This window comes from Sciurus carolinensis, chromosome 2, assembly GCF_902686445.1.
Source record: "Sciurus carolinensis chromosome 2, mSciCar1.2, whole genome shotgun sequence".
NCBI classification, from domain to species: Eukaryota; Metazoa; Chordata; class Mammalia; order Rodentia; family Sciuridae; genus Sciurus; species Sciurus carolinensis.
The window spans coordinates 21,908,085-21,935,566 of record NC_062214.1 but is presented as its reverse complement, the minus strand read 5'-3'; the positions used below and the strand labels follow the sequence as shown (position 1 = coordinate 21,935,566).

Here is a 27,482-nt window from a genome sequence, read left to right as displayed (position 1 = left end):
GTCAAAGAATCCTTATTCTTTTTCTTTTTCTTTCTTTTTTTTTTGATACCAGGGATTAAACTCAGGGTCACTTAACCACTGAGTCACATCCCAGCTCTTTTTAATATTTTATTTAGAGACAGAGTCTCACTGAGTTGCTTAGGGCCTCACCAAATTGCTGAGGCTAGCTTTTTAACTTGCAATCCTCCTGCCTCAGCCTCCCAAGCCACTGGGATTACAGGCCTGTGCCACCATACCCTGCTAAGAATCTGTATTTCTATACAACCTCTTTCCTTTCCTTCTAGACCACCATACTTGTTATCTATATTATTTCTTGACTCTTTTTTAAAATACATTTTTTTAGTTATAGCTGGACATAGTACCTTTATTTATTTTTAAGTGGTACTGAGGATCGAACCCAGTGCCTCACACATGCCAGGCATGCACTCTACCACTGAGCCAGAACTTCAGCCCCTCTTGGCTCCTTTTTAATCATTTATTTCCAACTCCTTCACTTGCTCTTTCAGTCCTGTCTTCTGTTTTCAACAAGGCTTGCAGCCTCCTTTTTGACATTTCTGAAATGTCCTTCACTTCTGAGATGCTTTATTTTTTAAAATACTTGTTTCCTGAACTCTGCCAGTGCCATCTCCTCCAATTTTTTTTTAAATTTTTATTCTTTGTATTATTGTGTCCTCGCTTTGATCTTGTTCTAACATGTACCAAGCTCTTTAAGTTCTTTGTCGTTCATGATTATCATCTCTTTCATGTTAATTTGTCTTTTTTTTTTTTTTTTTGGTGTCTTTCATCTGTCATTTGTTTTTCTTATTCCCTGCATACCCCTTCTGCATTTTTTGGAAATATGTTTACATAGGTCTGGTGCTATTTCTTTTTTATTATAATTTCTTTTGATAAAATTATTACAGAATCGTAAAGACTCAAAAATACTAATTGGGTGATACTGTTCACCCAATTTTTTTCCAAAATAATATTCTGCACAACTATAGTATATCAAAACCAGGAAAATTGACATAGGTGCAATCCACTGACCTAATTTTCATGAGTCCCCAGTTTTGCATGCAGTTGTGTGTGTGTGTGTGTGTGTGTGTGTGTGTGTGTATGTGTATGTATACGCCTACTATGACTCCTCTTTAGATGCATGCCAGGCAAGTGCTCTACCGTGGAGCAACACCCCCAGAACCTGGGTCTTTCTTCTAGCTGTCTCCACTGCGTTATGTATCCTTCTGTTTCTCTCTTGGTTGACCAGGGCGTGAGTAGCAGAGAAACCAACTAGGTAGGAATGGCAGATCTGGTGATACATGAAATCAGTTTCCCACTGAGCATACTGTTGCAAAAGCAAATTGAGATGCTATAATCAATTGTCATCTTTAATCTAGAAGAAAAAAATACTTTTGCCCCCATCTTCTCTGTCTTTAGAAAGACCTGGAGTCATTTCTGTCACCAAGGTCCTTCAGCTTTTTTGTTTTTTGGTACCAGGGACTGACCCAGAGGCACTTAACCACTGAGCCATATTCACAACCCCTTTTAAAATTTTATTTTGAGACAAGGTCTCCCTAAACTGCGTAGGTACTTACTAAATTGCTGAGGCTGACTTTGAACTTGAAATCTTCCTGCCTCAACCTCCCGAGCCACCACACACAGCTCCTTCAACATTTGATGCCACATTAGGTTGAGGACTTCCATTTTGCTGAGTTTGCCTCATTATCCTGATTTAACAAGACTTCAGGGATAGTGCTATGCACCCATTCTCCAGGGTCTAGCAAGTGCTTAGTCTCAGAGTGATCCCAAGGCTAAAGTGGATGTTCCTACCCCTAGCTCAAAAACCCACCTTGTGTAAGATGTCTCCAGAACTCTAGCTGTCATTTAGCCACTTTGAACCCAGTTGCCCTTGAGCGTGAAGTTAGGATTTAGCTCGCTCACCTTATGGTATTTGTGAGGATTAACTGACGTGCCAATGAGTATTTAATAAATATAAGATTCCCAAATTCATTGTCTTTCCATTGTCCTCTCCTCCTTCCAGAATCTCATTATGACATAGTAGCTTCTGAGAATGAGTCTTTCTCAGAATGAGGCTTTCAGCAGTTGTTGGTAGGGTATGAGGAGGGGAGAGGAGCTCTTGCCTTGCCATTGAGGGAAGCTGTTTTATTTCTAGTATAATTGGATCCTTGGGGAAAGATTAGTTATCTTTCCCTTGAAAGGCAAAGGGATTAATTGTATCATTTGCCAAAACTCAGGAACCATGAGGAGACGTGAGGTGTCTTATACCTGGCAGCTCCTGAAGGAGGAACTGGTAAGGAGGATCAAGGGTCCTTGAGGGAATTCCTGAGAGGAAGATTAAACAAACAGGTATTTTGAGGAAAGAAGGAGATAGAAGGGGCCTTGGATGAGTGGTGGCCACCCTGTACCTTTTGGAGTCACAGCATGGCACAAAGGAAGGTGCTCCAGACTAAGCTCAGAAAGACTAAATTCTGACTACTGCCCTGCAGCCTCCTAACCTCTGGACACTGGGCAAACACCAGGCCACATCATGAGTCCTAGAGTTCTGTTCTATACCCAGTCTTTCTGCTATTTAGAGGCAAAGAGAATAAGACAGGGTGGCAAAGTAAAATAATAGGGTAAGCTGTGGACTTGGGTTTAGAACTCCATTATCTATTAGTCAAGGTTCTTCAGCTTCTTTGCCTTTGTTTTCTCCACTGTAAAAGGCACTGATAATGTTAGGACCTATTGCATAAATTTACTGTTGCAGATTAAATGAGCTAATATGTACCAGAATAATGGCTGACAATAGTGAATTGTACTTCATAAATGTAATCTCATTAATAAAGTACCTTTCCCTGTATTTCCTTTGGATATCTAATTTTTAATGAGAATAGAATACTACAGTTGCAGGTAAAGCCCTTCTGTTTCTCTTCACTGGTAACCACTTTCCTGAATTTGGTGTTCCCATTCCTATTTATATTTTTGTTACTGTATGTGTATATATTCATAAACAACATATAGTATATATAAGCCACTTTTCTAAAAGGACACCATAAATGACATCATAGTTCATTTTTTTCTCACTCAAAATGATTTCAGCTTTATTTACATCAACACACACAGATTTAGTGCTATATTCAATCCTATGACTGTCCCATAATGTGTTGGTCCCTTCCCCTACTGATGGACATTGAATTATTTTCAGCCATTCACTGTTAACAGACAATGCTGCCATGAGCATCCTCATTGCTCTTTCCTTCTACACATATGAGTTTCTCTAAATACATACATAAAGTGTGTATAATTCCTTGATGGTAAAGTATACACATCCTCAACCTTATAAAAAATTGCTCTACAACATTGTTATACCATGTTTCCCATTTCTGCAATGATATATGTAAAATAGTATCTTATTATCATTTTAATTTACATTTCCTTTATTTCTAGTGATGTTAAAATCTTTTTCTTTTTGTGTTTGGGGGATTGAACTCAGGAGCACTCAATCACTAAGCCATATCCTCAGCCCTGTTTTGTATTTTATTTAGAGACAGGGTCTCACTGAGTTGCTTAGGGCCTCACTTTTGCTGAGGCAGGCTTTGAATTCATGATTCTCCTGCCTCAGCCTCCCAAGCTGCTGGGTTTACAGGTGTGTACCACTGCACATAGCTATCTTTTCATATTTATAGGTGATTTGAGTTTTCCTTTGGATTATTCATAGTTTTTGCTCATTTTGCTATTGGATTATTTATATTTGTAGTATTTTAAACAATTCTAGGTGTGTAGTCATGTCAGTTATATACATTGCAAATATATTCTTTCAGTATATAGTTTGTCTTTTCACTTTATGATGAGCTTATTAACAAGTTAGTAAACAAGTTTTTTATTTAGTTATTTGGATTTTTTAATGAAAAATTTCAAATGTAAAACTTGAAAAAATGCTTACTGATCATCTATTAGAACTCCTAATCAACATTTTGCCATATAGACTTTTTATATGACCCCCCTACCACCACCAATACTGTCTACAGTTACTTGTGCTCTTTATTTTCTGGATGGAACTAAAAGACTTGATGTTTAGTTAGTAGTGGTAGATGTTTAATACTAACTCTTGGAGTGAGGAATGCCCTGATTTGTAATACTTGCCAATTTCTGTGGCATAAATATTCTCACCATGTCCAGTTTCAAGCTACCAACATAATTTCAACAGGTTTTCAGACTTCCTTACAATCTAACCATTGCTTCAGCACACCATTGCATTTAGTACTATTAAATTTCATCTTGTTTAGTGCCATCCAGTCTACTTTTGACCATGGAGAACAGATGATTTCCATTGATCTTGTTTGCTTTATTTCCTCAGGGGCTGTACCAGCTTTCCATGGATATCATAGTGATGATCCGAGTGTGTAAGATGTTCCGCCAAGGACTCAGGGGATTCCGAGAATATCAAATCATTGAGTCCTCTCACAGAAAGCACCCTATCTTCTCCTTCTGGGATGTAAGCAGTTGGCTTAGTAGAATTATTAGGATTTAAGGGGGTCTATTAAATAGCACCCTGTTTCCTAGTCCATGCTCAGAATCAGCTGAGAGAAAAGACAAAGGACAAAGCAGATATGAGATCCAGCAGTCAGCTAATACTATTAAGGACAGACTTCTGTTGGAGAAGATGGGACTTCTATCATCAAGCGAGAGGATTATCTAATACCTCCAGAATTCGACAGCCTTTCATTCCTCATGGCAGGCAGTGTTGAATGAAGCAGATTCCAGTGCAATGTGCAGAAGCAGAATGTGAACTCAGGAAAGAAAAAGGAAATGATCATGCTCAGTTTCTCCTTCCAGACTTACCAAGGAGTTTGTCCTTCCTTCTCCATAGGTGTATTAACAGTGTTCTACTAATACCCCTCTTTCCATACAGAAAGGAACACAGAAGTGAGGAAGATGTGGTCTGATTCCAATCATGATCATAAGAGCCGAAAGGAATCCAGGAGCCACAACAGAGTCAGAATTTTCTGAAGGCCACAAGTTATATACCAAATTTACTTTCTTTTCCATTCCCTCATGAAGGGAACATTTTCAGGGCCATGTTCACTGTGATGACCCTGCTTTCTAGACTTTCTAGAAGCACCCAATTAAAAATATTTTATCCCAGTAGTAGATCAGGGGTATTTTTTTGGCTCAGAAATGGTGACAATTTGGTCACTATTCTGTTAACTTGACCTGCTTCCTCAAAAGTATGTTCATTACTGCTTGGTGTGTTCCCAGGCCTTTAGCATTTTCCCAACTAATACTTAGAAAAGCCTGCTCATTTTCTTCTTGTGTCAAGAGTGACTAGACCCACAATTACTCTCTACCTCTCACATCTAGTCACTCCAAGAAATTTCTCACAATGATTCCTGAAAGGTAGTGGCTAAAGAGGGGAATGGGGAATGGAAGTAGGGCATAGGAAGGTAACCTTCCATTGGTTTCTAAGGGGCCAGCAGGTGATCTAACTGATGTGTGTGGTGGCTAAGTTAAGATACAGCAGGAAAGTCAGCACAGTGGCACATGCCTGTAATGCCAACAACTCGGAAGGATCATAAGTTCAAGGCCAGCCTGGGCAACTTAGCAAGACCCTGTTTCAAAATAAAAAAGGACTGGGGATGTAGCTTACTGGTAGAGCACCCCTGGGTTCAATCCCTAGTACTGGGGTGAGGGAATAGGGAAAGAAAGAAAGATAAATAGATAGATAGAAAAAAGTAAGTAAGTAAGTAGGGTATACAGTTTATGAGCTGGCTGGAGAGGAAAGATATGCCCCTTCAAAAGACATTCAGGTTTATCTATTTTTAGACATTATTCTGGACAAATCAAACAAATCTGCAGTCACATAATTTGGGCCATTGAGATGGGGAAGAGATGGAATAGAACTATAACCTAATAGACTCATATTTGCTTCCAGGAAAGAAACTGATTCTCACAGTGGCTTGCAGTGGTAAAGCAATGAGCCCTGGAGATCTGGGGGCTCCCCAGGAGTTGCAGGCTGTTGCATGGGGTATTTGGGAGCTAAAGACCCAGATTTAGGCTTGCCGTGAAGCTGAACCTAACCATATTGCCAAGCTTGAGTGGCTTTGGGCTTAGCAGAATGCAAGGGCAGCCTACCAGAGGTCTTATGCCTATCAGAGGTCTTATGACTGTCAGGTGGAGAGCTGGGGAGCTGGAACACAAGGACAGAGAATCAGAGACTGGTTTTCAAAAGAGTGTAAACCTGGATATTTTAGAGCATCACCACTTCCTTCAGTAACCTCCCTGAGAAGCTCTGCATGGATACAAAAATGATAAACTGCAGAGGGTTGGGTGGTGGTAAGGCAGGGATCTGAGTGGAATGTAGGGAATAGCATGAGATATACCCAGAATGAACTTCCTGGTTTGACCCAGGATGGTGGTCAGGGCCTTGTTTTTTCCCTTTTCCCCTTTCAATTTATTCTCTTCTCTCCACATTCTGTCTTCATCTGTCAGAAGATAGGGTTGGATTAGCTCATCCCTGAGATCTCTTACCCTTCTGTCCATGCTCCAGGCAAAGCCTTGGGTTCAGATCTACCTGGAGGTTCAGATCTACTTGCTGTGAGGTCCTTGAAAAAGTTCCTTCACTTGCCTCAAGTCCCAAATAGGGCTTTGTCCTAGTGACTAAACGAAGTAAGGTAAGAAAGATGTGTCATGCTTGGCTCACTACACTTTTGACAAAGCTTGGCTTCATTTGTTCCTTTTTATCCCTGTTCTTTTTCTATATATATTTTCTTATTTGTTTTCTTCCTTTCCCTCTTTTCTCTATTTTCTCTGCACCCTTTCTTCATTTCTCTACCTTCTTAACAATGTTAATGGCTGGAAACAGTGTAGTGCTGAGTTAGGGCTATTTTTTCTTTTTTTTTTTTTTTTTTTTTTTGTACTGGAAATTCAGTCCAGGGGCACTCTTAGCACTGAGCTACATCCCCAGTCCTTTTTTTTATTTTATTTTTGAGGGGTACTGGGGATGGAACTCAGGGTCATTCAACCACTGAGCCACATCCCCAGCCCTATTTTGTATTTTATTTAGAGACAGGGTCTCACTGAATTGCTTAGTGCCTCACCATTGCTAAGGCTGGCTTTGAATCCAAGATCCTCCTGCCTCGGTCTCCCAAGCTGCTGGGATTACAGGTGTGCACCACCTCGCCCAGCTCCATTTTATTTTTTGAGACAAGTTCTTGCTAAGTTGCTGAGGGTCCCTCTAAATTGCTGAGGCTTGCCTTGAACTTACAGTCGTTTTGCCTAAGCCTCCTGAGTTGCTGGGATTACAGGTGTGTGCTGTGTTGGGGCAGTTTACATGGAAGGGCCAGCTGGTAGGGCATTTCTCAGTTGTTTCCTGCCCACTGCACTGCTCCAGGTACACAGAGTGATTTCAGATGCAGAATTCAGGAGTAGTCTTACTGATTCTTCCTTCTTTCCTTACTAATTCTTCCTTCTCTCCCTGCCTCATTTCTTTCAGAAAAAGAAGCAAGGCCGAATTACATTTGATACCATGGACTTTGTTGCTGAGGAGGTATGCATAGCTCTAACACAGTGGGGGAATGTTCTGTTGTATCATGACCTGGAAGAAACACTGGGTATCAGGAGAAGTGGTTTGGTCCATACTCTGCGCTGATCCATTATGTCACCTCTGAGCTAGCCACTTACTTATATTACTCATCTGTAGATGATCTTAGTGACCCTGTCCAGCCCTGGCATTCTAAGACCGTGGGGACCCCCAAACTGGTTGTCATTGAAGAGCTGAGTGGAATCAATAGGGCAAAGTTCCTGGGTTAAGACACATGGGAAAATAGCAGAAAACAAAACAGGATGTGAGAGACCCAAACAGAGGAGAAAGAAACCAGATGGTAGAAAATTTTTTGACCTGTGTGAGAACTCTGGTTTTGTCTTGAACACTCCAAGAGATGGCCTGGCACACCTGCCCCCACATAGGTGTTGGATACCCTTCAAGAGTTTTTTCATTCTGATGAGAAAATGGCTTTCTATCTGTGTGACGCTTTGTGCTTTGTGACTTATTCTTTGAATTTCAGGCATCGTTATCTTCTTTACTTCTACCCACCAAATCCTAGATGTGAAATTAAAATTTAAATTCCAGTTTTAAATTTAAAGGAACCTACCTAGTTATAGGAAGATTTGAAGTTCTTACCAATGCAGACCTAACTTGACCCTGGTCTTGGAGTAGCCATGTTGATTTTTCTCTCAGGGAAAGAGAAAACAACTTTAAAATTGTTACTTGGACCACCTGTGTCCATCCCTTATTCCTCCCCTCATCCCTTTGGAGCCAAGGTATGGTTTCTGTTGCTTTCTTCTTCTGGACATAATCTTATTTCTTATATCCCCTTATGAATGAAGCATAATTAGGTAAGTCTTCCAAATTCTTTGTTTCATTAGATTTCTAGACCAGCTAGTGTCTGACATTGGCATTGAAAGTTAACCCAAGTATACCCTTCAAATAGGGAAATACAGGGGTCTGTCTGAGAGCCACAGAACTCTAGAGCTGAGGGCAGTTCTGGGCAAAGCAATTGATGGATAGAAGAGGGCACAGAGGGAAAACTCCATTGTTATAGGCAAGGCTTATAGGTGGCAGTCCAGTGAGTCATATCTGACTGGTCCAATGCAGAGAACATCTTAACTGAGACATGGGCAGTGTTCTCCTCTGATTACAGTGTACGTGTGCTGAGAGGATGCTGCAGGGAGTTGTGAGCCTTGGCCTATGTCTTATAATTAATTCTGCTCAAGAACTTTTGTTTTTCAGATGGGCAAGAATCATTATTCTTGGACTTAATGGGAATGCAGCAAGATGAGTGTGTAAGATGCTGATTCCAGCATCTGGCACACCCTAAGCACTCAGTACATGTCAGCCACTATTGTATGGGGAAACAGGAAAGCATACAAGCAGGAATGTGGGGAGAAACTACTGGTTCTGTCACTCTGGCCCTCTCTCCCCCTAGGGTCACTTCCCTCCAAGGGCCATTCAGATTACACAGAAGAAGCCTGCCTGGAGGACAGAGCAGGAGATCCAGGCCCTCTGCAATGTCCTACAGGTTCTGGATAGCTACCGGAACTACACAGAGCACCTACAACTGCTCTTGGCCAAGATCATGCGCTTTGAAAGGTCAGAGAGGGGCATACCTCTGGCCCCTGGGCTGGGTGGGACTGAACTGGTCAAGAAGAGCCTGACTGAGAAGGTATGGCAGGTTCTACTCACCCCTCTGAAAAATATCAGCAGTGAAGTCTTTTGTCAGTTTTCCTGGGTGCTTACTATTAAGGTGGTAGTACAGCTTATCTTATTCACTTACTGAGCCTTCCTAGATTTAATGAGCTGTTGAATCTGGAGAGACTCTAGGAAGAACCTCTGAAAGGATCTAGTCCATTTTCTTCATTTTTCAGATGAGGTAACTGAGGTCAGAGAGGGAAAAGACTTATCCTAGACACCCAGTGTCTTAGTTCATTTTATGTTGTTAATAAAAATACCACAGACTGGGTGAGTGCTCTAAAAAGGGAGGGCTCATGATCTGATCTAAATTCAAGGGGCCACATCTGGTGATGATGACCTTCTTTTTGGCAGAGTTCCACAGAATCATGGTGAGAGACTGGGAGAACATATTTATATTCTCTGGACTCTCTCATACATCGACTAATATGCTGTCATTCTGACTACACCCTTAGGACTTTAATCTTTTTTCCCCCTGTGCTGATCAAATCTGGGTCTTGCACATACTAAGCACCTGCTCTACCACTGAGTTATACTGCCATCCCAATCTTATCTAATCTTAATCACCACCCAAAGACTTACATCTAACTGTCATAGTAGGATTAAATCCTCTTAATACCCTACATGGAAATTAAGTTTCAGCAAGAACTTCAGAAGGGACTTAAAAGCAAATTAAAACCAGAGCACTTAGATAATAAGAAACAGAACTGAAACTCAAATCCAAGCTCTTAAAGCCATAATGGATCACAGATGATTGTGCTATCTATCCAGGTGTAGGTATTAGAATAGGGTCTGTGAATTTCTTTCTTTCTTTGGTACTAGGAATTGAACCCAGATGTGCTTTACCACTGAGCCACATCCCTAGTTCTTTTTATTTTTTAAATTTTTTTGTGGTGCTGGGGATTGAACCCAGGGCCTTGTGTATGCGAGGCAAGCACTCTACCAACTGAGCTACATCCCCAGCCCTCGTTTTTATTTTTTATTTTGAGACAGTGTCTTGCTGAGTTGCTGAGCATCTGGCTAACTTGCTGAGGAAGGCCTTGAACTTGTTATCCTCTTATCTCAACCTCCCAAATTTCTGGAATTACAGGCATGGGCCCCCATGTTCATGGGATCTGTGAATTTCAATGACCAAAAGAAAAAAAAGTCTCTATTTTCATTATTCTCTAAATGAAATTTATCATTTTCTTCCTTCTTTTTTTTAATTTTTTTTATTTTGGGGGTGCTGGGGATCGAATGCAGGGCCTTGTGCTTGCATGGCAAGCACTCTACCGACTGAGCTATCTCCCCAGCCCTCTTTTTCTTCCTTCTTGAAAGTAGGCAGCAACACACCCCTGTGACATTTTCACTAAAGAAATTATAGATTTTTCACATCATGTTCCATTTGTGGCAGATTTCTTTTTTTAAAGTATTTCTGTTCATGTATATATATATATGTGTGTGTGTGTGTGTATATATTTCTGTTTATGTGTATATGTATATATAAATATTTATTTTTTAGTTGTAGATGGACACACCACCTTTTTTTAAAATTTATTTTTATGTGGTGCTGAGGATGGAACCTAGTGCTTCACACATGCTAGGCAAGCACTCTACCTGAGCTACAACCCCAGCCCTGTTGCAGATTTCTTGAAAAATAATTTATGTTCACATCTTCAAAATTAGGGTAGTCATTGATCTTCTGCTAGATCTTGTTATTCATTGCCTTAGCAAAGATACATATATTGCTATACCCCAAATTTGGGTTTTTAAAAAAACATTTGTCAGCTGTCACTCTGCTGGATTTTATTTTATATATTTAAAACTTTATTCTGTGAAGATTTCACCAGACTGTTGAAGTTCTGTGACACAAAAAGTACGATGTAAATAACTTGTACTAAAGAAGTCTAAGAGGTGGGCATATGGAAATATTGCCATTTCTAGGACATCTCAATGACTTCACAGGGCAACCTAGTGGAATATTTGAGGTTAGGCTTGTTTTGAAAATCCAGGATATAAGCTCACTATAGGTTCATAGACATCCTCCTTCATGGTGGTCACTCTATGACATGAACACAACTATTTTCAAGTCAGCTCTTTTATCACTGGTGCAGGATCCTTTATGATCAGTGCATGATGCTCGGCAAAACTGGCTTGGTCACAGGTTTCACTGAGGAGATTGTGTTTGAACAGTTTGATTGATAGTTGGAGGGTATAGATCAGAACATTCTAGGTAGAAAGGACCATTTGCTTTGTTCTAGTCCAGGGAAGAAAAGCAAGTCACCACTGTCTGCACAGACTTCACAGCAGGATGGTGTCAAAAGAATAAAATTATAGAGCTAGAACCCAGGAATTTGATGCCCCATCTGTTCCAGTGTGATCTCAGCCAAGTCACTTAACCTTTCTGAGCCTCAGTATCTTCATCAGAAAAATGAGGATGACAAAAAGGATTTTATTAAGCATGATAATAAGATTTGGAGGAAGATCAAGCAAGTGGTGATCATTAAGGTTTCTGATGGTTGTTGATAATTTCTAGAACTGGAAATTAGCAGCTTAGACAGGATTCTCCCAGTTGGAAATGTGAGAAAACAGCCCAAGAGAATGCATTGGTGGCTTATGAAAAGTCCTGGGAGGGTTCTTCAGCTTCAGGCTCAGCTGGATTCAGAGGCTCAGTGTCACCAGGATCTAGTGTCTTTGTATCTGACTCTGTCCCTCTCTTTGATTCTTCATTCATATAAATCTCCTTGTCAGTCATGCTGTCCCCTCATACTGGCAAGTTGGCTGCCATAATCATAGCTTCTGACTTCTATTCAGTCTTCAGTGGAAAAAAAGGATACCTCTTCCCAGTCACTCAGATCAGAGCCTTGGGATTAGTTCTTCCTGAACCACATTGGCTTTTCCTGAAACATCTGTGGCATCTAAGTTTAAGAACTAAATCCTAGTTTGCTCTGGGCCTGGGTGCCTCTATCCTAAGGGTGCCCAGTTGGGTAATAAGCTACTGGGGATCATAATAAGACTACTAATCTCTCTCTCCAGGCTGCTCATCTGTTTTTTACAGACAAGAAAAACTGAGGCTCAGAGAGGGACTGTGAGCTTACCAGTGTCACACAGCCAAGGGCATAACTAGGATTTGGATACTAATCTAACTCTGAAGGGCTCATAATCAGTTAGCTACTCTGCTAACCCACCCATTGCTTTCACATCTCTTCATTACTCAGCTGCTATTCACAAAGCATTTACCATGTGCCTAAGCACATATAGCATGAATCAGACTGGCAAAGGCTCTGCTCTAAGGAGACTTCAGTCTAACTGAGGTAGGTAGCTGGGTAGGTATTAGTGAAGGGGTCTGCTGGGCTGTTCTGAAGTTTCTTCTAGTCCAGGTCTATGCTTTCATACACCAGAGCAAAGAGTACAACCAGTCCAGAGCTTTTCCCTCTTGTTACCAGGTCACCTGACCTTGGTCTTTTCCTAGGTTTGGCCGTAGGCGTGTGATTCTCAAAAAGGGACAGAGGGGCAACAGCTTTTATTTCATCTACGTGGGTACAGTTGCAGTAACTGAGGATGAAGATGGCAGCAGTGCCTTCCTAGACCCCCACCCAACATTGCTATGCAGGGGCAGCTGTTTTGGGGTAAGCCCAGGGGAAGGGTATGGCTTCCTGGCCTGGGGTTCGGGGTGTGGCAGGAGTCTTGCTCAAAACTCTTGACCAGGCCCTGTCCTGCCTTATACTGTTCATGTCACTGGTCCATGTGGGTCTCAGTGCACTTACCTGTCAAATATGAGTGAGTTGGACCAGGTAATGTCCAAAGCTAACCTTTTTGTCTCATGATTAAGGAGCTTGTTCCCTGTAAAACTTTAGTGAGACCTCTCCAATTTTCTCTCTGGCCTATTTAGACTTGTTGCCTTGTTTTCCACAAGCAGCAGATGAAGAGGGGGGAACAAACAGGAGTATGGAGGAGGCCAAGGAACCTGCATTCAGGGGAGGAGAGATTTCGGGGGCGGGGGACTGAAAGGAGAGAACATGTGTGCAGGGCTATGAGCAGGACAACTGGAGGTGCCTTACATGTGCCCTTATCTCTGTTCACCCAACAGGAAATGGGCCTTCTGAGTGCAGGAATAAGGAGGGCCACTGTGGTCTGCTTGGAGGAAACAGAGTTCCTGGTTGTTGACCGGGAGGACTTTCTGGCTAATAAGCTGGATGAAGAAGTTCAAAAGGATGCTGAGTATCGGTTTCAATTTTTTAGGTAACTCTATTCAACATCTTTTTACCCTTCTTTGTTCATTAGTGCTTGACTTTGTCCTAGGCATGATGGGAAGCATACTTGGTGCTATTATTTCTGCCTGGAATGTTCTCAAATACCCATTTATCACCCACCTTCTCTGTGTAGCCCTAACTGCTATGATACCTCAGGTCTCAGCTCCTATATCCCTTTCTTGTGGAGTAGTAAAAATAAGAATGGATAATGAAGATTGAGTTCTTGCTGGGTCAGGCATGGTGTCAAGCACTTTGTACCACTTGTTGCATCTAATCTCACATTTAAATCCCATATGATCGTTTCTCTTACTTTCCTCAGTTTATAGAGAGAGAACCAAGGCTCAGGATGATGATATGCCCAGTGTGTCTGATTCAAAAGTCCCTGGGCTTTGCTAATTCACCCCATCTCTCCTTGACCCAGAATAGAAAGGATGCCCTGTCTATGCATTCTGTATTTCTTTAAAACCCTCAACCATATTGTAATTCTTCATTGCATAATAGTTTCTTTATAGCTTATATGACCCATCAGACTATAAGTTGTGTGGTGACCAGGACAATTTGTCTTTTTCACCATTGTAATCCTCATGTTGTCATGGTGCCAGGTACATGCAGATGTTTAACAAATATTGAATAAAATGAATGATGGGATACAAATAATGGTAACCATGTGTGGGTCAGAAAGTACTATGGGTACTCTATATAACAACCTAAAAGCAGAACTCATACATAGCAAGATTTTTGTTTTGAGTACTTACTGCCAAGACCACATAAAGATATGTAAACTCAATCTTGTTCGTTTTTTGGTTATTTGCTTTTATATTAAAAAGTGGAAACCCAATGAAATTATCTGCATTGGCTGTGAAAATAGATTGCAGGGTTGCACAGCTATAGGGAAGTGGTTTGAGTAAAGGAGTCTGGTCTCCTCTGAGAGGTAGTATTATGAGGGGCAATGGACCTGCAAAAATGGGGAGTTAGTTCTAAAAGGAGAAGCAGTTCATTTTCTCACTGGAAAAATAGGTCTGACTTCCAATCTCAGCTCTTAGTTTTTGTGTTAGTCAGCTTTTTGTTGCTGTGACCAAAATGCCTGACAAGAACAAGTTGGGAGGGTCAGGGAGGAATAGAAGGTCATTAGATTAGGCAAAGAGGGAAAAAGAGAAGGGAGGGGGAATGGAAATAGGAAAGACAGAATGAATCATAACTTTTCTGTGTTCATATACAAATATATGACCAGTGTAACTCCACATCATGTACAAGCACAAGAATGGGAAGTTATACTCCATGCATGTATGATATGTCAAAATACACTCTACTGTCATGTCTAAAAAGAATTTTAAAAAAACAGAAGAGGAAAAGTTTATTTGGGGCTCACTATTTCAAAGGTTCAGTCCATCATCAGAAGACTAAGGTCTAAGGTGAGGCAAAACACCATGGTTGAAGGGCATGGCAGAGTAAAGCTGTTCAGCATATGGCAGCCAGGCAGCAGAGAGAAAGAGGTATCAGGGACAAAATATAAACTCCAAAGACAAGCCCCCAGTGACCTCCTTCCTCCAGCCCTACCCTACCTTCTGACAGTTCCCACCCTCTACTGTAGTGCCTTCAAATTATTAATCTATCAAATCAGTTAACCCACTGACTAGGTTACAGCTTCTGTAAATCTACTCATTTCACCTGTGAATATTCTTGCACTATCTCACACATAAGCTTTCAGGGCACATCTCATATCCAAACCATAACAGGCTTATTAAAAGGAAAATTCCATAGACGAATTAAGTTTAGTAGAGATTAATTTGAACAAAGCAAAACAAAAGAAAAACAGTTTGCAAATCAGGCGGCTCCCAGAACCAAAGCAGGTATTAAGAACTCCAATCACCAGTGTGATCAGACACTATTGATAGGAAAGCAGAAATGAGGCATAGAAAATAGCTTAACTGGCTATACCCTAGTCAGTCAACCAGTCAATTGCCTACAGTTTAAATACTTGTCTACAGCTTAATTAGTTAACTGACTGCACCCAGCTAAAACTGCTATGTGATTAGACTTTGAGTTGGTCTGTGAATCCAGTGTAGGAGCCCAGTCCAAATTCATGGCCTTACACAAATTCTGTTTATCAGGTTTATCAGTGATGTGACTCTGGATAGTTTACTTCATTTCTCTGAGCTTTAACCTTCTGTTCTATAAAATGGGCGGTAATGATTTGTCTCTCCTAAGTTCATTGTAAGGATGGAATGAGATGACCATGGGAAGATTGTGGTCCTATACATGACACATCATAGGTACTCTTCCTGTGGTAGCCCTCCTTCTCTCTTTCCAGACCCTTGTGTCTCTGACCATGGCACTGAACCTGTTCTCATTGGTACCCGAAATAAACTCAGCACTTTTGAGGCCTGAGTCATCTTGAGATAACCTGAATTGACTAACGTAGCCAACCTGAGTTAGTTGAGATCTGAGCCCATACCCTGTAGGGATTGAGCACAGCTTGACGGGTCACATATGAGGGAAGGCAAGCACAAGGTCAGGGGAAGAAGCTATCACTGCAGGGTAGGCCTTCAGCCACAGGGAGCAACTGGCAACGAGGAGAGTCTAGATGTTCCCTCATTACCCAGCCCAGAATTGAGTATTTGAAGGCAATATGCCAGAGGGAGATGGATTAGAAAGGGCTGCCCACGCCAAAAGTAGGGCCAGGACTGCTGGGGTGGTGGGGACAGGATAGTCAGTGAGCTGAAGTAAGGAACTATCCTGGGGGATATTCCTTGGATGGGATTAGCTTAGTGAGCTACATGATTGGGATGGAACAGCAAGGATGGACTGGGGGAGAAGGTTCCTAAAGAAAGAAGTGAGAAAAACACAGCTGGATCACCCAGAGGTATCTGAATAGCCAAAGGAGGGGCACTTGGCTGCAGGGGAGGCCTTGAGAAGAGGGTGTAGAAGATTGGCTATGGGCTAAGTCAGTCAGGCAATGCGATGGGTGGTGGTGAAATCTTTTACCTAGATATTTTCAAGAGTTGAAGAGTGAGGTGAGTTCCCTTTCTGGAAAGTATTGAGATCTGGGTCCCTTGTATGATGAAGGGGAATTGGTTTTTTTTTTTTTGCTACCAGAGATTGAACCGATTGAACCTAGGGGCACTTAACCACTGAGCCACATCCCTAATCCATTATTTATTAATTTTTAATTTTTTTATTTAGAGACAGGTTCTCGCTAAGTTGCTTAGGGCCTCACCAAGTTTCTGAGGCTGGCGTTGAACTTGCATCCTGCCTCAGCCTCCTGAGCCACTGGCATTCAGCCCAGCAAAGGTGATGAATTCTAACAGCCATTTCCCCTCAGGAAGCTGGATCTGTTTGGATCGTGGTCTGATGAGAAGCTCTGGGAGCTAGTAACCCTGGGGAAGGTAGAGAAGTACTCATATGGGCAGCTGATCGAAAAAGACTTTGTAGAGTCCTCCTTCATCCTGTTGATCTGCAAGGTGAGAAATTTTGGGGTGGGGATAAAGCTGGGAGGTGTGTGTCCAGCAGAATGACCTGTGACCAGACAGGCAGGGTTTGAGTCCTATTTATTTCCTTTTCTGACTTTCCATGTCCCAACTGGAACAGGCAAGCATCATACTTTGGCCTGCCTGATGCGAAGGGTTGCTGAGAACTTTAGGGTATGAAGTAGTACCCTATTATGGAGGGAGATACATTCCAAGACCTCCAGTAGATGTCTAAAACTGTGGATGGTACCTAACCCTCTTTGGTATTGTCTCTTTTCCTATACATACATATCTATGATAAAGTTTAATTTATAGATTAGGCACAGTAAAAGATTAAAAATAATCATAAAATAGAATAATTATAATAATATACTATGATGAAAGTTATGAGAATGTGCTCTGTTAAAATATGTTTTTGTACTATATGTAACTCTTACTGTGATGATGTGAGGTGTTACTTAAAGAAAGCTCTTTGTAGGGCTGGGGTTGTGGCTCAGTGGTAGAGTGCTTGCCTGGCGTGTGTGAGGCCCTGGCTTTGATCCTCAGCATTTCCTATAAATAAATGAATTAAATTAAAGATCCATTGACAACTAAAAAATATTTTTAAAAAAGAAGGCTGTTTATAGATTCTCTTTAGTATATTTGAATTACCAGCATCACTTTTCTTGTGCTTTGGTGCTATTATTAAGTAAAATAAAAATTACTTGAACAAAAATACTGTGATTCTGGAACAGTCAATCAGATAACCAAGACAACTTACAACATCTAACTGGGTAACATATACAGCATGGAAATGCTGGACAAAGGGATGGGTCACATCCCAGGAAGAACGGAGTAGGGTGGCTAGAGATTTAATCATGTTACTTAGATTGGTGCACAATTTAAAACTTATAAATTGTATATTTTTGGTATTTTCCATGTAACATTCTTGTATCATAGTAAACTATAGATAATTAACCATAGTAAACTGTAGGTAACTAAAACTATAGATAAGGTCTTTGGCCATGCTTCACATGCTTTAAATCATTCCAGTCTCACAATAACCCCCAAAAGAGGTTAATATGGTCATTATTCCCATTTAACAGAGGAGAAAACAGATATGGGAGGTTAAGTGGCTATCCAGTATCAATAGTTGATGATGGTCAGAGGCAAGGTGCAACATAGTCTGTGACTCCAAACCCTTCTCAGGAACTGAGATTTGAGTTGACCTGTCAGTTCCTTACATGTTAAGCCACTACAGATATTTGTTGAATCTTCGCCAAGGTCATGACACATTATACAGGATCTGGAGGCATACGGAGAGGAAAAGGCTGGTTCTCTCTCTTTAGATGTATCTTCTCCACTAGATCAGAGCATAGACAGACAAAGTTGTCAATGCTGAGTATCAAGCAATAGGTGCAAACTGTGAGTTCCAAGAATTCAGGAGAGGGAACTCTCCAAAGACTGGAGGCTTTCAAGTCAGGCTTCCTGGAGAATGTGAGGGGGAAGACAAGCCTTGAAGTTGAACCATTGGACAAAAGAAGGGGGCAAGATTGGTTGTGTACTGGAGTTGGCTTATACTTGCCTGTAAGAACTGATAGTAAAATTTTCAGAGTTGGTGAACACAATACTTACTGAAATTATATAAGCCTATAATTAAATAAATTATATTGGAATCAAGGGTAATACCAAGAACTTCATTTTCTAATGTTGCTGCATTTTACTATTATCTATGCTCTTGAGGTCATGTCTTCTATATCTGTATGGTAGAAATACTTTAAAGTTGTGTGCCTCTTCCCAACTCCACATTTAGAGAGCTTACATTGCTAACTTAAAATCAGGCATGGTGGTAGTATTTACACAATGAGAATCAGCAAATACCCTAAGTCTGGTCTTGGGTTATGGCTTTGCTGATTGCCCTAAGAAAACATTAAGAGAAAATGTTTCAATGCCGAGTAAATTTAAAATTGTTCTGGGTCTGTAGCTGTTAGACTGTGAAGAGAAGAAATTTTAGAAAATGCTCTTCCAGTATTTAGAAACTATTATTTGATTAATCATAGAACGTAATCTTTGGTGAACAAGGGAAGTTCTTTTTTTTTTTTTTTTTTTTTTTTGTGGTACTGGGGATATGAACCCAAGGCAAGCACTCTACCAACTGAGCCAGCCCCAAGGGAAGTTCTGAAATACATAGTGTTAAAGCTAAAACAAGTTTCAATGTAATGAATATAATTTATGTGAGGGTGAGAAATAGTTAAATAGTAGTTCACAAATAAGATTTAATAACATTAAACTTACTGGGAAGGGTGGATCGGGATGCAGCTTAATTTGTCAAATCATAGTTAAACTTCAGCTGTAGTTTGGTCATCGATACAGGAGTCCAGCCAATACCACAAAATCTTCCTTGAGGATTGGTTATATGGAAATTCCAGTAAGACTAGTATATTTTATTATAAATTGTTGTGACACATCATTTATAGCATTACAATTTACATACATGCTTATATTTTTCCAGCTAGCCAGGTGGTTAAAACTACCACTAGGAGTGTGTTATTCTGGGGTCAGTCCTGGAGAACAGAATCAAGTTTATCTAATATAAATAGAAAGAAGTTTATTGCAGGATGATAAATGGTAACGGATTTGCTGGTGTGTGGAGAGGTGGGATCTACAGAAACAGACCATGGACTGAAAATGACTCCCAGACAACTCCAAATCATAGGCCAGAACTGGACTGTTCTGTCAGAGATACTGCTGCCCTTGCCACATTCAGAAGCCACTCCTACAGCCACCACCTCCAGTAGCAGAGTGGATTGCTAGTACTTCCAAGTCTAGTCCAGGTATATTGGATTGGTGGAACCCAAATCACATCCAGAACATTTGCTGCAAGGGAGTTTGGGAAATTAAGTGACTGGCTTCTAGTCTCTACAAATTAAAAAGGAATTGGATCTCCACAGAGGAGGGTGGGGTTGAGGTCACTACCAGCTGAGGGGAATAGTGTGGAGCCACACACGCAGTAGGAATGTGCCTGAGGTTTACCTAAGTTTGGAAACTCCTGATGACGATGTGAGGAGAGGTAGGAGACGGGTTGGAGAGTCTAGAATCAGAGAACCCTGAAAGTCAACTGAATAATTTGCATTTTTTTACCTGCTACTTCTTTCCTAAAATTTTAAGGTGATCTCCTCCACAGCCATGAAATTCCATAGGTACCCAAACAAGTCTCTCTTTTTTTTTTGTATTTTGTTTAGAGACAGGGTCTTACAGAGTTGCTTAGCACCTCGCTTTTGCTGAGGCTGGCTTTGAACTCACAATCCTCCTGTCTCAACCTCCCAAGCTGCTGGGATTACAGGTGTGGGCCACCACGCCCGGCTTCTTTTTTTTTTTTTTAATATTTAATTTTTTCATTACCAACCCAAGCCCTCCAAATGGATTTTATCAGATGATTCTGATGCACGCTAAAGTTGAAGAACCCCTAATCTAAGGGAAATGGTTTTCAAATTTTGGTAATCATGAAAAGGCCTAGGGTGCTTTTTAGAAAGGCAGATTCCTGTCTCTGTGGAGAGATTTGTTCATTACTCTGAATATGCAGTGGCGTGAGTGCCACAGGTGATTCTAATGGAGTGGTGCTTGGGCTTTCTGATAAAAGAATACAGAGGTCACAAAGAATACAGAGGTCACAGCAGATAAGGGGGTTTCTTAGCCAACAGATGAGTTTGGTTTCTCCATTAGGGTATTTTACTAAAATCTGATTAATCATTAATTTGAAGATTGTACATGAACATTTTGGTATTTAGCTTTGAGATTCAGACAATCAGGAAACGCTATTTTTTTTCCTGGTATGGCCTCCTCTGTCTGGAACTGAAAAGTGCCCGTGCCCTCTAAAAGTACTTTTCTTTTTTCTCACTTTTATTTCCTGCCTGATCAGTGCCTTAAGTGTTTTCCCTCTGGAGGGAGATTCTGCAGTCCTGATTCCTGTAACCTTAATTATACTGCCACCAGAGGGCGAAATCAGCAGCTGGGCATTCTTTGGATTGCAGAAAGTTGGAAAACGTGATTTCCTGCTGGCATCACAAATATAATGTCCATGATGAATTCATTCTGAGAATTTTATCATTTGGGGACACATGGTGAGACTGTTCTCTCCACAGTTATAGCTGCAATTTAAGACCCACAAGAGACTTTTCCAAGAGGAAACTGTTCATGTTTTTTTTCTGGTACCAGTATTTCCTGGGTGATGAAAGTTTGTTGAACGAATGTTGAGTAAAGCTCCAAGCATGATGCCTGGCATATAATAAGGTTTTATTAAATGTTTGTTCCCAGACTCGGGTTGTAGCTCATTGGTAGAGTGCTTGCCTAGCATGTGTGATGAGCTGGGTTCAATCCTCAACACCACATATAAATAAAATAAAGTTCCATTGACAGCTTAAAAAATATATAAAAAAAGTTTGTTCTCTTCTTCCTTGCCAACAGTCGTCTGTCTTGCAACTTAACCCTTTATAATGTGTCTCCTGAAGTTTCAGCTAAAAAAGGGTAAGATTTTGTAAAGATAGGAAAGAAAAAGTAAGTGACAGGAGTAACCTGTCAGATTAGTAAAGATTAAAAGGATCTTGAAAACCCAGTGTTGACAAATATGCAGTGGACTGTTTCATGGACTGTTGTGGGAGTAAACAGAGCTCATCTCTGTGGAAGGCAGTTTGGAAATATGTATCAAAATTTAAAACACACATAACTTTAGGGATTATTCTCAAGAAGATAATAAAATGTGGGTATTATGTTAGGATAAACTATGTTATAAATAATTCCCAAGTCTCAGTGGAGTAACTAACCAAGGTTTTCTCCATTACACTACTTGCCCATAGCGGGTCATCAGAGAGGCCTTGCTCCTTTTGGTCACTCAAGGGCCCAGGCCGTTGGAGACTTTATCTTGACTCATGCTTACATGATCAAGGAAGCATAGAAATTCTCAGGACAAAGGAACGTTGAGAATCAAGCACTGGGCTAGGTTTGTAGCTCATGGTATTGTGCTTACCTAGCATGTGCAGTGCCCTGGGTTTAATCCCTAGTACAGAAAGAGAGAGAGAGAGAGAAAGCAAGCACTGACCTCCTGTAAAGTTTCCGCTCAGAGTATGAGTTCCTTTTGCTAGGAAATCTAAGAAAATTGACCCAAGCAAATAAAAAGGTTTCACCCTAGGCCCAATTCATCAAAGAGTTAAAAAGTATAATTCTGCCATGTGCCTAGAAGAACTTGAGTATTTGTGAACAACTTTAACGTCAGTAGGCTACAGAAAGCCAACTGCAAGTGACTTATTAAATAGTAATTTATTTTTCTCATGTAGTAGTCTAGAATTAAGCATTCCAGGGCTAGAACAGCTATTCTGGGAAGTCATCAAGAATTCAGGCCCCTGCTAGCTTTTCCCTTCCTGTACTATAGTTGTGGCTTTTTTTTTTTTTTTTTTTTTCCTTTCTCTTCTAATGTTCACAGTATGGCTGTTTCACCACCAGCCATTACATTCGAGTTTCAGGCAGAGGGAAGGAGAAATGACAGTAACTTTCCTGGGAGTCTTATCTAGCAGTCTTTCACTTGTATTTCATTAGCTAGAACTAGATCATTGTCATCCCACTGCAAGAATCTGGGAAGGTGGTGGAGTTCTTTCTTTTTTTTTTTTTTTTTTTTCCCCTTAATTAAACTGGGGACTTTTCTGTCCTAAACAAATTATAGTTGTATATAATACTGACAAATTAAAGGACAGTCAAATATGAATCTTGAAAAAAATGTTTTCCCAAGAAATAATCTGTATGCAGTAAGATTTCAAATCTCAACTTGTACAACTTGATAATTTATTGCATATGTGTGCACCAATGTAATCCTTGCCCCTGTCTAGCTAAAGAACATTTACAGCCCTTCAGTTGATGAATGGATAAAGAAACTGTGGTATATATATACAATGAAATATTACTTAGCCATAAAGAATGAAATTATGGCATTTGCTGGTAAATGGATGAAGTTGGAAAATATCATACTAAATGAAATAGGCCAAGCCCAAAAAACCAAAGGCCAAATGTTTTCTCGGATAAGTAGATGAAGATATATAACCAGAGGGGGCGGTGAGGGAAAGAGAAGAATGAAGGAACTTTGGATGGTATAGAGGAAAATGGGGTGGGAGGGAGTGGGGGACAGAAAGATAGTAGAATGAAACAGACAGTATTACCTTATGTATATTTATGATTACGTGGATGGTGTGACTCTACATTGTGTACAACCATAGAAATGAAAAGTTGTATCCCATTTGTGTATAATGACTCAAAATGCAGTCTGTGAAAATAAAAAAAAGATTTTAATAAAAAAAATAAAAAGGGTTGGGGATGTAGCTCAGTGGTAGAGTGCCTCTGGGTTAATTAATTAATATAAAAAATTGCTTTGGCCACTACAATTCAACTTGAATATGCTCAGCTCAGCAGTCAAGAGACCATCCAGCCTAAAGACTATGGCTGGCCCTAAAAAATAGGAAAGGCTATATTAGCTTGACCCAGAATGTTTAGCTGCTTAGTCAAGGTCGTTGGTGGTTATTTGTTTTCATTCACTGTTTTTTTTTTCTTGGTATTTGTTTGTTTTAGCAGTACTTGGGACCAACTCAGGACCTTGCACATACTAGGCAAGTACTCTACCACTGAGCTAGATTCCTCAGCCCTTTCATTTACAACTTAGTGGCTTAGGGAAGATATAAATCATAATGATTTTCACCATCATCAATGTAATCTGTGTAATAATTATCATACAATAGCTAACATGTAGATCATTTAAAAAAAAAAAAAAAGAACATTTCAGCCCTACAGAAGGCCCCTTACACCCTTCCCAGACAGAATTCCTCCACAAAGGTAACCACTCTTATGACCTTTGTCATCTCCAATTGTTTTTGCCTGTTTTTGAAGTTCATGTAAAATAGAATCATACAGTTTGTAGTCTTTGCATTTGATTGACTTCTGCACAATTGACTATTTGTTTTTAATTTTATAAATTATTGCATATATAAAATAATATGCAATCATTAAAAATGATGATGCATCAAATATTTTTGGCATGAAAAGATATCTTTGATATACTATTGAGTTTCTGAAAAGATCACAAGAGTCTGTGTTACATAACTCATTTATGAACATTTGTATGTATATATCATATATGTTCATAGAGGAAAGTTTGAAATAACATTTCATAATATGTGACTACTAGTTATTTCTGGGTGTTAGGATTAATGTAGTTTTAACTTAATCTTATTCTGTTTGGTTGAATAATTTTATTTCATTCTGGAGTCATTTTAAATTTATAGAAAATTTGCAAATATAGTACAAAGAACTCCTGAAAAACTATAACCCAGATTCACTAGTTAATATTTTGCCACTTTTGCTTTTATTTGTGTTTGTTCCCTACCTCAATCATTTGAAAATTAAGTATTGTTCATTATATTTATTAGTACTGGGGATTGAACTCAAGGGCACTTGACCACTGAATCACATCCCCAGCCCTATTTTGTATTTTATTTAGAGACAGGGTCTTACTGAGCTGCTTAGCACCTCGCTTTTGTTGAGGCTGGCTTTGAACTCACAGTCCTCCTGTCCCAGCCTCCTGAGCCTCTGGAATTACAGACGTGTGCTACTGTGCCCAGCTCATTCATTGTATTTAAATGATTATTTTCTATGATAAAAATTAACCACAGAATAATTACCCAAATTAGGGACTTTTACTGGTGATAGAATATATAATCTGTAGTTCATAATCAGTTTCACCGACTGTCCCAATAATGTTCTCTGTGGTGACATTTTTTTCCAGTGCCAGCATTGTATTTAGTTTCTATGCTTCTGTAGTTGTTTGGATTTTTTTCTGATAAGTAGAAAACATTTTTATTAAGAAAAAAAATACCATGAAGCAACTTGCATTAAGCAAATACAACAAAATGGGGTAAGTTGCAACACAGAGAGCTTATCTTTAAAGCCTGACTTGCCTAGAGTATTGGGTTTAACCCTTTGTTTGTGACCTTTGATGTGTCCAGGGCAGCTGTGAAGTCTTGCGGCTGATAGACCTCCAGACCTCCCCTTACTATTACAAGTGGATCTGGCAGCATCTGGAGCTGATAGACAACATACCTTTAAGGGTTCACTTCGATGGTAAGCCAGATGGCCACTTGTGGCAACTGACAGAACAGTAAGGGGACACCTAGGCCCTATCCTGTTTCTAGTTCCTAGTCCATAGATTCTTAAACATCTGGATCCTTGGGCTGGGGTTGCAACTCAATGGTAGAGTACTTGTCTAGCACATGTGAGGCACTGGGTTGGATCCTCAGCACCACATAAAAATAAAATATTGTGTCTATCTACAACTAAAAATTTAAAAATAATAAAAATAAAACATATAGAGCTCCAAGAGCCAACAGGTTGTCTGATTAGATCCCTTCTACCAGTGTGGAAACCTGGTCCATAGGTCCTGCCTCCTCTGTAGCCTCCTCTGAGCCTGCTCTCTTCCTCTCTGCAGGTTCTGCCTTTTAGCCATCTACTTGCCTCACACATATCCATCCTTCTTTTTTGCCCAGCTTTCTTCTGCTTTTTAGATTTTAGACTAAAAATTCTTTCTTAGAGAATTCTCCCCGATTTCTTAAATGCTGAATCAGTCTTCTGTTCCCCATTATATTCCATTGAAATACCCTGTATTTCTCTTCTGTCATATTTAGCCCCACTGACATAATAGAATTAAATCTAAAATGGTCATTAAATATATTTCTCCCTAGAATTTAAGCCCAGTAAGAACTTTGTATTCCTAGGGCCTAGGACTATGACTGGCATCTAGAGGCTAGTCAGAAGCAACTCTGAGTCAATGGATAAACATATCCTAGGTGCTGTGTATGGTTCTGGATACATCCCAGGTTACAAATGTGCACACTACAGAGCCTTATCCAAACTCATGTATTTGTTCATAATTAATGAGAAACAGGGATCACTTACTGAGTTCTGATTATATGTGAGTATCCAGGTTGGCTGTTTATACATATGACGTCATTTTCATAATAGCTTTTCACAAAGTTATGATTGTATCTTCATTTTACAGATGTGAAAACCAAGGCTAGAAAGCTGACTCTTATCTAAGGATCATAGGGATAATAAATAGCAGTGAAGAACTTCAGAGTTCAGGCCTGATTCCAAATTGCAGACTTTTCTTCTCTTCATAATCATCTCCAGTCTTCCTCATTCTCCGTTCCCATTGTTGAACACAGACATTGTCGGACAACAGCCTATAGAACTGGCCAAGGGCTGGGGAGATAGCTCAGCTGGTAGAGTGCTTGCCTTGCAAGCACAAGGCCCTGAGTTCCATCCCCAGTACCGCAAAAAAAAAAAAATAATAATAAAATAAATAAAGAAATGGCCAAGGTTCTGACCAGGCTTTCTGATTCTAGGGCAGTGTTTTTCCATTCACATCTGTTATGACATTTTCCTTTCCTTTTCCATCTTCTAGAGATTTTCATTTTGTTTTGTCTTATCCACTTTAGTCAAGAATCCCAGCCCCCAGACATTTGTAGTGGTTCAGGTATTTTAAATCTTACCTTTGACTAAGTACTGACATGCTTCCCACTAATCTTTTAGATGATAATTTAGGCATTAACACCTGGGCCCTTCTCCCCAAAGCTCACGGTTACAGATACAGCCAAACCTCCTAAATCCTAATCTTAGGTCTGACTGCAGGGAGGCTAACAACAGGGAGGCAGAGGAGAAAGGTAGTAAAAAAAAGAGCTTGGAACTGAATCCCACTTACTAGCTGGGTAACTTTGATCAATATTCAGTTTCAGTCCCCGTTTCTTCATATTCATCATGGCTAATGCTGTGATTCAGAGCTTGGCCTCAGGAGCCATATCACTTGTGTTTGAGTGCAGGTCCTTCTCTAATTACCCATGTGATGCTGGAAAACTGACTCTCTGACTATGTAGCAGTGCCCTCAGGGCCTGTAAAATGTGAATTACAGTCCCTACCTCATAGGTTGTTATGACATAATATATAAAACTCTTACAATACTACCTGGATAAATTAGTGTATAGATATTCATTGCCATTATCACATGGCTACTAAGAAGGCTAAATGAGATCATGTGTGCATGGGACCTGGTACGAGCTCAGTTAATGAACTCCCATGTCATTTTTTTCTCTTTTCCACTGCCGATTCACTAGAGAAAAAACTGCATCACACAGATTTTTTTTTTTTTTTTTTTTTTTTTTTTGGGTGCTGGGGATCGAACCCAGGGCCTTGTGCTTACAAGGCAAGCACTCTACCGACTGAGCTATCTCCCCAGCCCCCCATCACACAGATTTTGATATGTCATGTTTTTATTTTCATTTGATTCTTTTACTTATCACAATCTACCTTCAAGTGACATACCACTTGACATATAGAATCAGAACCTTACAGTAGTATACTTATATTTCTCTCCAATAAGATATTGTGCTATCATATAGTTCTACTCTTACATATATTAAAAACCTTATGCAGGCCAGGCATGGTGTCACATGCCTGTAATCCCAGCAGTTTTGCTGAGGCAGGAGGATTGCAAGT

The 27,482-nt window shown here is 40.1% G+C and overlaps 1 protein-coding gene across 3 annotated transcripts in view; it reads left to right on the top strand.

The window, feature by feature from the left end:
- Cnbd2 (cyclic nucleotide binding domain containing 2) overlaps window positions 1-27,482 on the top strand; it is a 54,220-nt gene that overhangs the window by 8,628 nt on the left and 18,110 nt on the right. The window contains exons 1-8 of one of the 3 annotated variants that reach the window (XM_047538424.1): window positions 2,237-2,287; window positions 4,334-4,471; window positions 7,469-7,522; window positions 8,961-9,124; window positions 12,675-12,831; window positions 13,293-13,444; window positions 16,778-16,916; window positions 24,941-25,055. In XM_047538424.1, the coding sequence (XP_047394380.1) occupies window positions 2,237-2,287; window positions 4,334-4,471; window positions 7,469-7,522; window positions 8,961-9,124; window positions 12,675-12,831; window positions 13,293-13,444; window positions 16,778-16,916; window positions 24,941-25,055 (970 nt within the window). Of the gene's footprint in view, window positions 1-2,236; window positions 2,288-4,333; window positions 4,472-7,468; window positions 7,523-8,960; window positions 9,125-12,674; window positions 12,832-13,292; window positions 13,445-16,777; window positions 16,917-24,940; window positions 25,056-27,482 lie in introns of those variants that run through there. The other 2 variants (XM_047538423.1, XM_047538422.1) reach the window with 2 other exon arrangements.